This window comes from Mesoplodon bidens, assembly GCF_964165515.1.
Source record: "Mesoplodon bidens genome assembly, chromosome: 1".
NCBI classification, from domain to species: domain Eukaryota; kingdom Metazoa; phylum Chordata; class Mammalia; order Artiodactyla; family Ziphiidae; genus Mesoplodon; species Mesoplodon bidens.
This window is the reverse complement of record NC_138176.1, coordinates 229,111,725-229,125,385: the sequence shown is the minus strand read 5'-3', so window position 1 is coordinate 229,125,385 and position 13,661 is coordinate 229,111,725. Positions and strand designations below refer to the sequence as shown.

The 13,661-nt window shown below is 39.3% G+C and overlaps 1 protein-coding gene across 1 annotated transcript in view; it reads left to right on the top strand.

Annotated features, from left to right (window-relative positions):
- Positions 1 to 13,661, top strand: part of DCHS2 (dachsous cadherin-related 2) — a gene marked incomplete at both ends in the record, with an annotated part of 312,361 nt that overhangs the window by 191,694 nt on the left and 107,006 nt on the right. Inside the window, 4 exons of the mRNA XM_081240754.1 lie at positions 344 to 580; positions 1,809 to 2,822; positions 5,596 to 5,783; positions 7,077 to 7,176. Of these exons, the coding sequence (XP_081096880.1) occupies positions 344 to 580; positions 1,809 to 2,822; positions 5,596 to 5,783; positions 7,077 to 7,176 (1,539 nt within the window). The remainder of the gene's footprint in view (positions 1 to 343; positions 581 to 1,808; positions 2,823 to 5,595; positions 5,784 to 7,076; positions 7,177 to 13,661) is intronic.

The following is a 13,661-nucleotide window of genomic DNA, read 5'->3' as shown; positions in this document are numbered from 1 at the left end:
CCAATGTCCCAAGTCTAAGACAGTCCGGCAGGAGGACTCTCTCTTACTTGGAGGAGGACCAGCCCTTTTGTTCTAGTCAGGCCTTCAACTGATTGGATGAGGCCCACCCACAGCAGGGAGGCCAATGTGCTTGACTCAGTCTACCCATTTGGGTTAATCTCACCCAAAAACACCCTCACAGAAACATGCAGCATAATGTTTCACTGAATATTTGGGCACACCATGGTCAAGTGGACACATAAAATTAACCATCACAGTAGCATTAACAGATCAGGTGTTACTATTGCTCATCAGTATTTATTGCATGTTATCTGGTTTTTAATTCTCTCCTTCCCCTACCCAGGGATTATTTACTTAACATCAACTCTTAGTCATTTGGAATCCACCACACTTTTGCTGATGGTCTGTGCTCAAGATGGTGGTGGGCTCACATCTGTCACTAATGCTGAAGTCACCATACACATTCTTCAGACAACTCTGGCACCCACTGAATTTGAAAGGCCTAAGTATACTTTCTCAGTTTATGAAGATGTGCCTGAAGACAGTCCTGTGGGAACAGTGAAAGCAAAAGAGTCCTTGAGTAAGTACTTACTTCTTATGCTGCATTGAAATCCATTACTGGAATATTTTCTATATTTTCTTAGTTTGTACAGTCTTGAATAAATCTTTCCTTTTCTCTGTGCAAGAATTGAGACCATACAATATATGGCTTGCTCTTTGTTCTTTCAACATTATTTTTTATCCTACTTATGTTTTCTAATCACAAAAGTAATAGGTACTTTTAACCCATTCTTCAAAGCGCACGTGCACACACACACACACACACACTTCCCTTTTTTTTTTTTTTTTTTTTTTTGGTGGTACGCGGACCTCTCACTGTTGTGGCCTCTCCTGTTGTGGAGCACAGGCTCCGGATGCACAGGCTCAGTGGCCACGGCTCACGGGCCCAGCCACTCCGTGGCATGTGGAATCTTTCTGGACTGGAGCACGAACCCGTGTCCCCTGCATTGGCAGGTGGACTCTCAACCACTGCGCCACCAGGGAAGCTGCAAAAATTTTTTAATGAAAATACGTCCAACTATCTTTGTTGTTCTACAATGACCATTTTTCCCCACTTTGTATATTGTGGACAGTTTTCCAAGTAACTGGACATCATTCCGTCTCATTAAAATAAAAAGTTGCATAGTATTTATTTAAACATTTCCCTTTTGCTATCAATTTGAATGATTTACAATCATTTTTGCTAGTCCAAACAGTACTCAAGCAAATATCCTTATACGACTTGTACAGATTTCTCTGCAAGAAAAATTCTTAGAAGTGAATTACTTGTCCAAAGATCTTGTCATGCTCTGTAACCCTAACCCATCTTCTCTCCTTCCCTTAAATTTTAGGGAGGGTATTTGCCTTTTATCGGTAGATATCATAGAGAAACACCAGTGTAAACTTGACTTTGCTTCCTCAAATATATAAAACAGACTGTAAAACAGGCATCCACGTTATTTTCTGAATACCTTTCCCTTTTACTTAATACAAAAAAGAGGGAAGGAAGATGGTGAAACCTGAGGCTGGTGCCTTGTCCATTGGACATTACTTTTGTCCACTAATACATCTGAAACCATGTGTCCACTTATCAACAGGCTTTGGAGAGCCGAGGAAGATGTGAGACATTACATCGTATTCTCGGTGGATGTGATATACATTAATGCTTTCAGTTCTCAGTGTTTCCAGTAGGTACATTCTTTTGGCATAAAGTGAGTGCTTTCTCTTTTCATTTTGTTCTTTCTTTTTTTTTTTTTCTTCCTTTTCAGATTCCTCAGAGCCAATTTTTTATAGGATTTCCTCTGGTGATCTGGACGGAAAGTTCTTTATTCACCCATGGCTGGGCACCATTCGAACCCAGAAGCCTCTGGATCACGAAACGCAGCCCGTGGTTGTGCTCACCATCCAGGCACAGCTCGGCAGCTCCCCCGCCTGCAGCAGCACAGAGGTCAACATAACTGTCATCGATGTCAATGACAACCGCCCAGTGTTTCACAAAGCCTCCGATGTGGTTACGATATCCCAGAGCACAATGACTGGCACAGCCTTGTACTACGCCCGTGCAACAGACAAAGACAGCGGGCCCAACGGGGTCATCCACTATGCCATTGTCAGTCAGAGCCCGAGCATCTTTTCTGTTGACTCAGGGCTGGGTGTGGTGTACCTCAACGAGAGCCTGGCAGGCGCTGCGCGCCAGGAGTGCACGCTGACCCTCATGGCCCAGGATCTCGGCGTTCCTCCTCAGGCATCCCTGTTAGTGCTGACTGTCATTATTGAAAAACAAGAAAACCCGTCTTTAACTTTTGAGCATTTGGTCTATCAAGCGGAAGTTAGTGAGTCCCTCTCACTGATGACCCCAGTCCTGAAAATCCAGGCCTGCCAGCTTGGCCCACAGCGCACACCCCCGCAGCTCCTGTACTCGCTGGAGTCCGGCACAGACTCGGCTGCGTTTGGCATCCATCCTTACACGGGTTGGATTTATTTGCGGCGACAGCTCGACTATGAATCCACACAAACATATAATTTTAGAGTGTTTGCCTGGATCCCAGAGGACAGAATGTCACAAAACGTGAGCACTTCAGTAATTGTTCATGTCCTGGATGAGAATGACAATTCCCCTACCTTCTTGCATGATGTCTTGTTTCTGAAAGTCAAGGAGAGTCCTGTTCCCCAAGGGGTAATAGGCAAAATTACAGCAATTGACAGAGACTCAGGAAAGAATGGACAGCTGTCATATTTCCTTTTGTCTGATGGAAAATTCTTCAAGATGAATCCTAATACAGGTAGCATTTTGTAGCTTGCACTTATTCCTTTAAAATTGGAATTGACAAAACTCAATTTTTTTAGCAAACATATAGTTAAAATTACAGTTTTTAGTAAATATCTTACTTGATTATAGTCTTGTGATTTTTAAAGTGAAGTCAAAATTGAACAGAATTTTCCCTTAAATGATTCATATTTCTCTTGCCTCACACCCACATACTGTCTGTATATGGGTTTTATTTTGAATTAGAGGTACACTCAGAAGTGGACTAGATAAATTCTTGTGTAAAGTCTAATTCCACCCTCCTGCCCAACCACTCTTTTTCATTTGTAGATGTCTTTAAAATTTTTCAAATAATATTTTATAAAATATAAATGTCATCGGTGAAAAACTAGAGAATAATCCACTTTTTAAGATTTTAAGTTAAGATTTCAAAGTCACTCTTTCGATATATTTCTCCATTCTCATTTTGATGAGGGAAACATAGGGAAAGGGCAAATATTTACACTGAGTTTTTTTTCATGTCTTAATTAGTTAAGTTAAATATACAAATGTTATTATATTGTATACATTTACAAGGTCTTTAATTCCTGCAACTACCTACAAATGAACTATGTTTATACTGCAACCATGTAGTTGGAGAAACTGAAACTCGAGTAGCTCAAGTAACATGCCCAAGGTCACGGAGCTAGAAAGAAGTGAGAAGGTCACCACTTTGTACAATTCCAGGAGGCACCATTCATGTTGTGACCTTTGTACGTGGTGCCCCTTACTCTATAGTGAGACAGAATTTGAATTCAATTCTAATTACCTTCAAAGTGCCTGTCGTGTGGATTAGGAAAAGGTGCCCCTTCCTCCAGCAGATGGAGCTTTACACCAGGGCACAAGGCCTGCCGAGATTGCAAGCTGGATCTCGGCTCCCATTCAGTCCTGAGCTGGGCCCCGCAGCAAGGCACAAACTGCACCGGCTGCACAGGATGGTCCGGCTTGCTCTTTACTTCCACGTGTTAGATAGTTCTCTAGGTTTTCTACTGCATTCGGTAATTTATTTCTTTCGAAAGAAGTTGAAATATACATTCGGTTCCCCCATAATCTTCTCTCTCCCACAGTTAGTCCAGATTCAGAAGACCAGGTGTCCATTCCTAGAATTGCTGTACTGCTAGAAGCAAGAAGCTTCACCTTGGGACTCAGTTTCCTTACCTTGAAAAAAGGAGAGAATTGCCGCCATGCTCCGTGTCCCGCTCTGGGGAGGGGTGTGTGTGGGGGGGGCGGGGGGCGGGTGAAGAGTTAAAGTGTTATGAAGGGGCTTGGAAGGCTACATACTCGTAAGCTGTTCCTGTTCACTGGGGCTGCGGACAGTGGGGCAGCGCAGGGGTTGACGACATCCTCCAGTGCGTGGCATGCATGCGCAGCATGCAGCCACGCCCTCCACGTCCGGGGCTCTGAGCAGCCTCAGGTAGTGACCCGAAACCTCACTCCCATGGAACCCTATGTGGAACCCCCACGCCCAGCCCAGGCTGAGCCTCCTAGTCTTTCTGAACAGCTGCTACATATCAGTCAGAGTTGGTGCAGCAAATAAAAATCTGTTTGCCATTCAGGATTTAGGGTTTTCCTAGAAGAATTGCATTTTGGAACTTTAAAGATGCAGTTGTTGTCTTTGTCATTTTTGTTAGAATCACACTTACAGTAAACAGTTTATAAATATAGTTGATATAGTAAGTGGATATGGTAAACACTGTATTATACCTTCACCAATTCATCAACTTATCCAAATATGAATTTTTTGTTGTTGTTCCTGATTTCACTTTTTGTTTTGTTCTACACACTGTCATTTGTTCTACACATTTCATTCGGAGGAAGAGGGCAAAAAGATCTTGGTAATGGCAATGTTAGGTAGTAGTTGCTTCTTGATTACTTTCTCACAAATAGATATTTTCATAAATAGTGAGGATGTTAACGCCTGTTGGAACTCTGCAGTGGGAGACGGGCTACAGGAGATGGCCCTTGGCAGTAGGTAGAGGCAGTTACGATTTTATGCCTGAGTCTGTGGATGAAACACGAGGCTAGTCGCCCAGAAGACAGTTTTGAGCAAGAATATGTAAAATATGACTTGTAAAGCATGAAGAGTTATTTGGGAAGTCACTGTCCTACTACACATATATTTTGCGAGATAAAAATAAATAACTCTATACGTAAAAGACAAACCATCACCTAGGAATGTATTTGATTTTCATGAAGGTACTTTGCCATCACTTTAAGTAATGATAACAACTCCCACATTCGTAATAACTTAAAGCTTACAGAGTCCTTTTAAATTTATTATTGTGTTAGTGTTTGATAGCCGTAGGAGGTAGGGTCAGAGAGGTCCTTCTGTGCCTGAAGTGAAGAAACTGGTGCCCAAACCAGACCTTGTGATGTCAGAGCTGAGGTGCTTTCTGTATATTCAATATGAAGGGAGACATGCTGTAACTTTAAATCTTCTAAATTATTATTAAATTACCACAGAGTATTTTATCATTTGTTGTTATGAATTCATTCTTTAGTTCAACTGGTTGATGGTAGATAATTTGAAATACAAAGAATGACAAATTGAAGGTGGCAGAAGAAACTTCAGAAAATTCTTTCAACAGCAGAGCTAGATTACTAAAGCATGTGGTCTTGGAAGTTGTGCTTTTAGAGCTTTATATCTGATTTTCCTTTCTGGGAATTGGTCTGAGATTTAATTGGTTGTTCATAATGCCACAATTCTAGTACAAGCGTCAGCCTCTTTCATCCTGCTCTGTGTTCCTCAGGCGAACTTATCAGTTGGGTGGCCTTGGATCATGAGCAACGGGTGCACCATCAGGTGACGGTCTTAGTGACCGACCACGGCTCCCCTCCTCGAAACGCCACCGCGCTGGTGTATGTCTCGGTTACTGACATCAATGATAACAGGCCGTATTTCCCACAGTGCCTCCCTGGGAAGGAATTACACATCAAGGTATGTGGAGCCAAGTAGCCGTGCAACGTTTGTAGTATTCTTAGTCACTTGTTTTGAGCACCATCTTGTGGTAAAAAGCATGAATTTATCCAGTCAGTCTTGTGTGGAAATTCATACATTTCTAGAGCTAGAATTGTCCACATGTCAAAAAAAAAAAAAAAAAACACCACACAATTAAAACAAGAAAAGAAAATGCTTATGTGTGCTATTTGGGATCACACATTCAGTGGTTTTATGATAATGTAGTTCTGTCTGTTGTATGCAAACATCATGGTACTTCATTATCAGTATTGCTCAGATATGTCTTGTTTTTTATTCAGTAATTTGCATGCCTTTCTTTGTCTACAGCTCCTTGTGGGCAATTGAAACACATCTCTAAGATGGTTAGTTGAAGATAGGAGAACAATCTGTAGCTCTAAAGTGGAGGGACTTGCAGGCACATGCGGAAACTTCTCATTATATTTACGTGATCTTATCTTTTTCGTTTCCATGTTTTTGTATGCTTTATAATGTACATAATAAGTTAGCATATTAATTCATGTACATAATTAATAAATGTATCTTGGAGGAACTCATACTTTTTTTAAATGAAAGGGTTATATGAATAAAACGTTGGGAAGCTATTGCTCTGAAACAATTGGACGTTCAAATTGAGATCAAGTATGCATATTGAAAACCTTGAAATAGGTATTGAGGAAGTTAATAACTTTAAACCCATGTTCCAAAATCATATTTAAAGAAAATTCTACCAATGCAGAACATTATGATACTATCCTTATGATTTTTATTAATGTATCATTTTATGTATCATGGCTTAATTAGGCAGTAAGACCCTAAACTTGGAGTTCAATTCCACATGTACATTTTAGTATTTCAGGAAAGTTTCTGTTAATTAATAAGGTATGTTTCCTGAAATAATGGCTTATGTTTATCTTTAGCGTATTTTGGATCTTTTAAAAGAAAGTGATGAATAAGAAGCCAGAATTCTTAAAATGCATCAAAAATCTAAGATTTTTTTAGTCAATTTTATTTCCTTTTTTTCTCAAAATTAGATTAAATGCTGGAGATAATTTGTTCAAATTGAACAAAACATTTAAATTTGTAATGTGGATTGTTTTCATGGTTTTACACCCATATAACTTTTATATGGTAGACGTTTGCATTTTGTGTGGATTTAAATGTAGTTTAAAAAAACAATGCTTAGGAGTAATGTGTTCTGTAACTTAAAGATTCATTGATATTTCTTTTTTAAATTTCACTGACTAATTTGTAAGTCATTTGTCTTAATGACAGGTTCTGGAAGGTCAACCAGTAAATATGTTGGTTACAACTGTGTTTGCAAAGGATCTTGATGAAGGGAACAACGCAGAAGTTGTATATTCAGTATCTTCAGGTAAAAGTTACTATCCATAAAGGATTAAGAGCGTTTAGAATTTCCTCTTTTGTCCACCAGCCATCCGCCTCCTCCTGGGAAAATAGTTAACACTGAAAATAGCACCATATTGCAAACAAAATACATTTGTTATTTTCTAGAATCACCTTAAAAAAAATTTAAAAGTTTAATGGGGGCTTCGGTCGGATCCCAGGGAGAGGACTGGGGTTGGCTGCGTGAACACAGCCTGAAGGGGGGTAGTGCCCCACAGCTAGCCGGGAGGGAGTCCGGGAAAAAGTCCGGACCTGCCGAAGAGGCAAGAGACTTTCTTACTCTGTGTTTCCTGGTGCGCGAGGAGAGGGGATTAAGAGCGCCGCCTAAAGGAGCTCCAGAGACGGGCGCGAGTCGCAGCTATCAGCACGGACCCCAGAGATGGACATGAGACGCTAAGGCTGCTGCTGCCGCCACCAAGAAGCCTGTGTTCAAGCACAGGTCACTCTCCACACCTCCCTTCCGGGGAGCCTGTGCAGCCCGCCACTGCAAGATCCCATGATCCAGGGAAAACTTCCCTGGGAGAACACACGGTGCACCTCAGGCTGGTGCAACGTCCCGCTGGGTTCTGCCGCTGCAGGCTCGCCCCATATCCGTACCCCTCCCTCCCCCTCGGCCTGAGTGAGCCAGAGCCACCAAATAAGCTGCTTCTTTAACCCCGTCCTGTCTGGGCGGGAACAGACGCCCTCAGGCGACCTACACGCAGAGGCGGGGCCAAATCCAAAGCTGAGCCCCGGGAGCTGTGCGAACAAAAAGAAACGGAAATCTCTCCCAGCAGCCTCAGGAGCAGCGGATTAAATCTCCACAATCAGCTTGATGTACCCTGCATCTGTGGAATACCTGAGTAGACAAGGAATCATCCCAAGTTCAGGAGGTGGACTTTGGGAACAATGATATATATATATATATTTTTTTTCTCTTTTTGTCAGTGTGTATGTGTATGCTTCTGTGTGTGATTTTGTCTGTATAGCTTTGCTTTTACCATTTGTGCTAGGGTTCTGTCTGTCCTTTTTTTTTTTAATTAAAAAATTTTTTTCTTAATAATTATTTTTTATTTTAATAATGTTATTTTATTTTATTTTATTTTATTTTCCTTTATTTTATCTTCTTCTTTCTTTCTTTTTGTTCTCCCTGTTATTCTGAGCCCTGTGGAGGACAGGATTTTGGTGCTCCAGCGAAGCGTCAGGGCTGTGCCACTGAAGTGGGAGACCCAAGTTCAGGACACTGGTCCACAAGAAACCTCCCAGCCCCAAACAGCGAAAATCTCCCATAGATCTCCATCTCAATGTCAAGACCCAGCTACACTCAATGACCAGCAAGCTACAGTGCAGGACACTATGCCAAACAACTAGCAACACAGGAATATAACCCCATCCATTACCACAGACACTGCCTAAATTCATAATAAGGCCACAGACAACCCAAAACACACGACCAGATGTGAACCTGTCCACCAGAAAGACAAAATCCAGCCTCAACCACCAGAACATGGGCACTAGTCCCCTCAACCAGGAAGCCTACACAACCCAATGAACCAACCTTAGCAACTGGCAGCAGACACCAAAAACAACAGAAACTACGAACCTGCAGCCTGTGAAAAGGAGACTACAAACACAGTAAGATAAGCAAAATGAGAAGACAGAAAACACACAGCAGATGAAGGAGCAAGGCATAAACCCACCAGACCTAACAAATGGAGAGGAAATAGGCAGTCTACCTGAAAAAGAATTCAGAATAATGATAGTATAGATGATCCAAAATCTTGGAAATAAAATGGAGAAAATACAAGAAACATTTAACAAGGACCTAGAAGAACTAAAGAGCAAACAAACAGTGATGAACAACACAATAAATGAAATTAAAAATTATCTAGAAGGGATCAATAGCAGAATAACAGAGGCAGAAGAATGGATAAGTGACCTGGAAGATAAAATAGTGGAAATAACTACAGCAGAGCAGAATAAAGAAAAAAGGATTAAAAGAATAGAGGACAGTTTCAGAGACCTCTGGGATAACATTAAACACACCAACATTCAAATTATAGGGGTCCCAAGAGAAGAAGAGAAAAGAATGGGACTGAGAAAATATTTGAAGAGATTATAGTTGAACACTTCCCTAATATGGGAAAGGAAATAGTTAATCAAGTCGAGGAAGCACAGAGAGTCCCATACAGGATAAATCCAAGAAGAAACACGTCAAGACACATATTAATCAAACTATCAAAGATTAAATACAAAGAACAAATATTAAAAGTAGCAAGGGAAAAACAACAAATAACATACAAGGGAATCCCCTTAAGGTTAACAGCTGATCTTTCAGCAGAAACTTTCAAAGCCAGAAGGGAGTGGCAGGACAAATTTCAAGTGATGAAGGGGAAAAACCTGCAACCAAGATTGCTCTACCCAGCAAGGATCTCACTCAGATTTGATGGAGAAATTAAAAGCCTTACAGACAAGCAAAAGCTAAGAGAATTCAGCACCACCAAACCAGCTTTACAACAAATGCTAAAGGAACATCTCTAGGCAGGAAACACAAGAGAAGGAAAATACCTACAATAACAAATGCAAAACAATTAAGTAAATGGTAATAGGAACATACATATCGATAATTACCTTAAATGTAAATGGATTAAATGCTCCAGCCAAAAGAGATAGACTGGCTGAAAGGATACAAAAATAAGACCCATATATATGCTGTCTACAAGAGACCCACTTCAGACCTAGGGACACATACAGACTGAAAGTGAGGGGATGGAAAAAGATATTCCATGCAAATGGAAATCAAAAGAAAACTGGAGTAGCAATTCTCATATCAGACAAAATAGATGTTAAAGCAAAGACTATTACAAGAGAAAAAAGAAGGTCACTATATAATGATCACGGGACCAATCCAAGAAGAAGATATAACAATTGTAAATTTTTATGCACCCAACACAGGAGCACCTCAATACATAAGGCAAATACTAAGAGCCATAAAAGGGGAAATCGACAGTAATGCAATCATAGTAGGGGACTTTAACACCCCACTTTCACAAATGGACAGACCATCCAAGATGAAAATAAATAAGGACACATAACCTCTAAATGATACATTAAACAAGATGGACTTAATTGATATTTATAGGACATTCCATCCAAAAACAACAGAATACACTTTCTTCTCAAGTGCTCATGGAACATTCTCCAGGATAAATCGTATCTTGGGTCACAAATCAAGCCTTGGTAAATTTAAGAAAATTGAAATTGTATCAACTATCTTTTCTGACCACAGTGCTATGAGACAATATCAATTACAGGAAAAAAATCTGTAAGAAATACAAACACATAGGGGCTAAAAAACACACTACTCAATAACCAAGAGATCACTGAAGAAATCAAAGAGGAAATCAAAAAATACCTAGGAACAAATGACAATGAAAACACAATGACCCAAAACCTATGGGATGCAGCAAAAGAAGTTCTAAAAGGGAAGTTTATAGCAATACAATCCTACCTTAAGAAACAAGAAATATCTCAAATAAACAACCTAACCTTACACCTAAAGTAATTAGAGAAAGAAGAACAAAAAACCCCCCAAATTTAGCAGAAGGAAAGAGATCATAAAAATCAGATCAGAAATAAATGAGAAAGAAATGAAGGAAATGATAGCAAAAATCAATAAAACTAAAAGCTTGTTCTTTGAGAAGGTAAACAAAATTGATAAAACATTAGCCAGACTCATCAAGAAAAAAGGGAGAAGACTCAAATCTATAGAATTAGAAATGAAAAAGGAGAAGTAACAACTGACACTGCAGAAATACAAAGCATCATGAGAGATTACTACAAGCAACTCTATGCCAATAAAATGGACAACCTGGAAGAAATGGACAAATTCTTAGAAATGCACAAGCTTCCAAGACTGAACCAGGAAGAAATAGAAAATATGAACAGACCAATCACAAACACTGAAATTGAAACTGTGATTAAAAATCTTCCAACAAACAAAAGCCCAGGACCAGATGGCTTCACAGGTGAATTCTATCAAACATTTAGAGAAGAGCTAACACCTATCCTTCTCAAACTCTTCCAAAATATAGCAGAGGGAGGAACACTCCCAGACTCATTCTACTAGGACACCATCACCCTGATACCAAAAGCAGACAAAGATGTCACAAAGAAAGAAAACTACAGGCCAATATCACTGATGAACATAGATGCAAAATACTGAACAAAATACTAGCAAAGAGAATCCAATAGCACATTAAAAGGATCATACACTATGATCAAGTGGGGTTTATCCCAGGAATGCAAGGATTCTTCAATATATGCAAATCAAACAATGTGATATACCATATTAACATATTGAAGGAGAAAAAACGTATGATCATCTCAATAGTTTCAGAGAAAGCTTTTGACAAAATTCAACACCCATTTATGATAAAAACCCTCCATAAAGTAGGCATAGAGGGAACTTATGTCAACCTAATAAAGGCCATATATGACAAACCCACAGCCAACATCGTCCTCAATGGTGAAAAACTGAAACCACTTCCACTAAGATCAGGAAAATGACAAGGTTGCCCACTCTCACCACTATTATTCAACATAGTTTTGGAAGTATTACCGACTGCAATCAGAGGAGAAAAAGAAATGAATGCAAATTGGAAAAGAAGAATTAAAGCTGTCACTGTTTGAAGATGACATTATACTATATAGAGAGAATCCTAAAGATGCTACCAGAAAACTACTAGAGCTAATCAATGAATTTGGTAAAGTAGCAGGATACAAAATTAATGCACAGAAATTTCTTGCACTCCTATACAATAACAGTGAAAGATTAGAAGGAGAAATTAATGAAACAATCCCATTTACCATTGCGACAAAAAGCATAAAATACCTAGGAATAAACCTAATTTAAGGAGACAAGAGACCTGTATGCAGAAAATTGTAAGACACTGATGAAAGAAATGAAAGATGATACAAAGAGATGGAGAGATATACCATATTCTTGGATTGGAAGAATCAACATTGTGAAAATGACTATACTACCAAAAGCAATCTACAGATTCAATGCAATACCTATCAAACTACCACTGGCATTTTTCACAGAACTAGAACAAAAAATTTCACAATTTGTATGGAAACACAAAAGACCCCGAATAACCAAAGCAATCTTCAGAAAGAAAAACGGAACTGGAGAAATCAGGCTCCCTGACTTCAGACTATACTACAAAGCTACAGTAATCAAGAGAGTATGGTACAGGCACAAAAACAGAAATATAGATCAATGGAACAGGATAGAAAGCCCAGAGATAAACTCATGCACATATGGTCACCTTATATTTGATAAAGGAGGCAAGAATATACAATGGAGAAAAGACAGCCTCCTCAATAAGTAGTGCTGGGAAAACTGGACAGGTACATGTAAAAGTATGAAATTAGAACACTACCTGACACCATACAAAAAAATAAACTCAAAATGGAATAAAGACCTAAATGTAAGGCCAGATACCATCAAACACTTAGAGGAAAGCATAGGCAGAGCACTCTATGACATAAATCACAGCAAGATCCTTTTTGACCCACCTCCTAGAGAAATAGAAATAAAAACAAAAATAAACAAATGGGACCTAATGAAACTTCAAAGATTTTGCACAGCAAAGGAAACCATAAACAAGACAAAAAGACAACCTTAGAATGGGAGAAAGTATTTGCAAATGAAGCAACTGAGAAAGGATTAATCTTCAAAATTTACAAGCAGCTCATGCAACTCAGTATCAAAAGAACAAACAACCCAATCCAGAAATGGGCAGAAGACCTATATAGACATTTTTCCAGAGAAGATATACAGATTGCCAACAAACACATGAAAGAATTCTCAACATCATTAATCATTAGAGAAATGCAAATCAAAACTACAATGAGGTTTCAACTCACACCAGTCAGAATGACCATCATCAAAAAATCTACAAGCAATAAATGCTGGAGAGGGTGTGAAGAAAAGGGAACCCTCTTGCACTGTTGGTGGGAATGTAAATTGATACCAACACTATGGAGAACAGTATGGAGGTTCCTTTAAAAACTAAAAATAGAACTACCATATGACCCAGCAATCCCACTACTGGGCATATACCCTGAGAAAACCATAACACAAAAAGAGTCATGTACCAAAATATTCATTGAAGCACTATTTACAATAGCCAAGACATGGAAGCAACCTAAGTGTCCATCAACAGATGAGTGGATAAAGAAGATATGGCAATATATACAATGGAATATTACTCAGCCATAAAACGGAATGAAACTGAGTTATTTGTAGTGAGGTGGATGGACCTAGAGTCTGTCATACAGAGTGAAGAAAGTCAGAAAGTAAAACAAATACTGTATGCTAACACATATATATGGAATATAAAAAAATAAGAGGAAAAAAAATTGGTCAGAAGAACCTAGGGGTAAGATGGGAATAAATATTCAGAC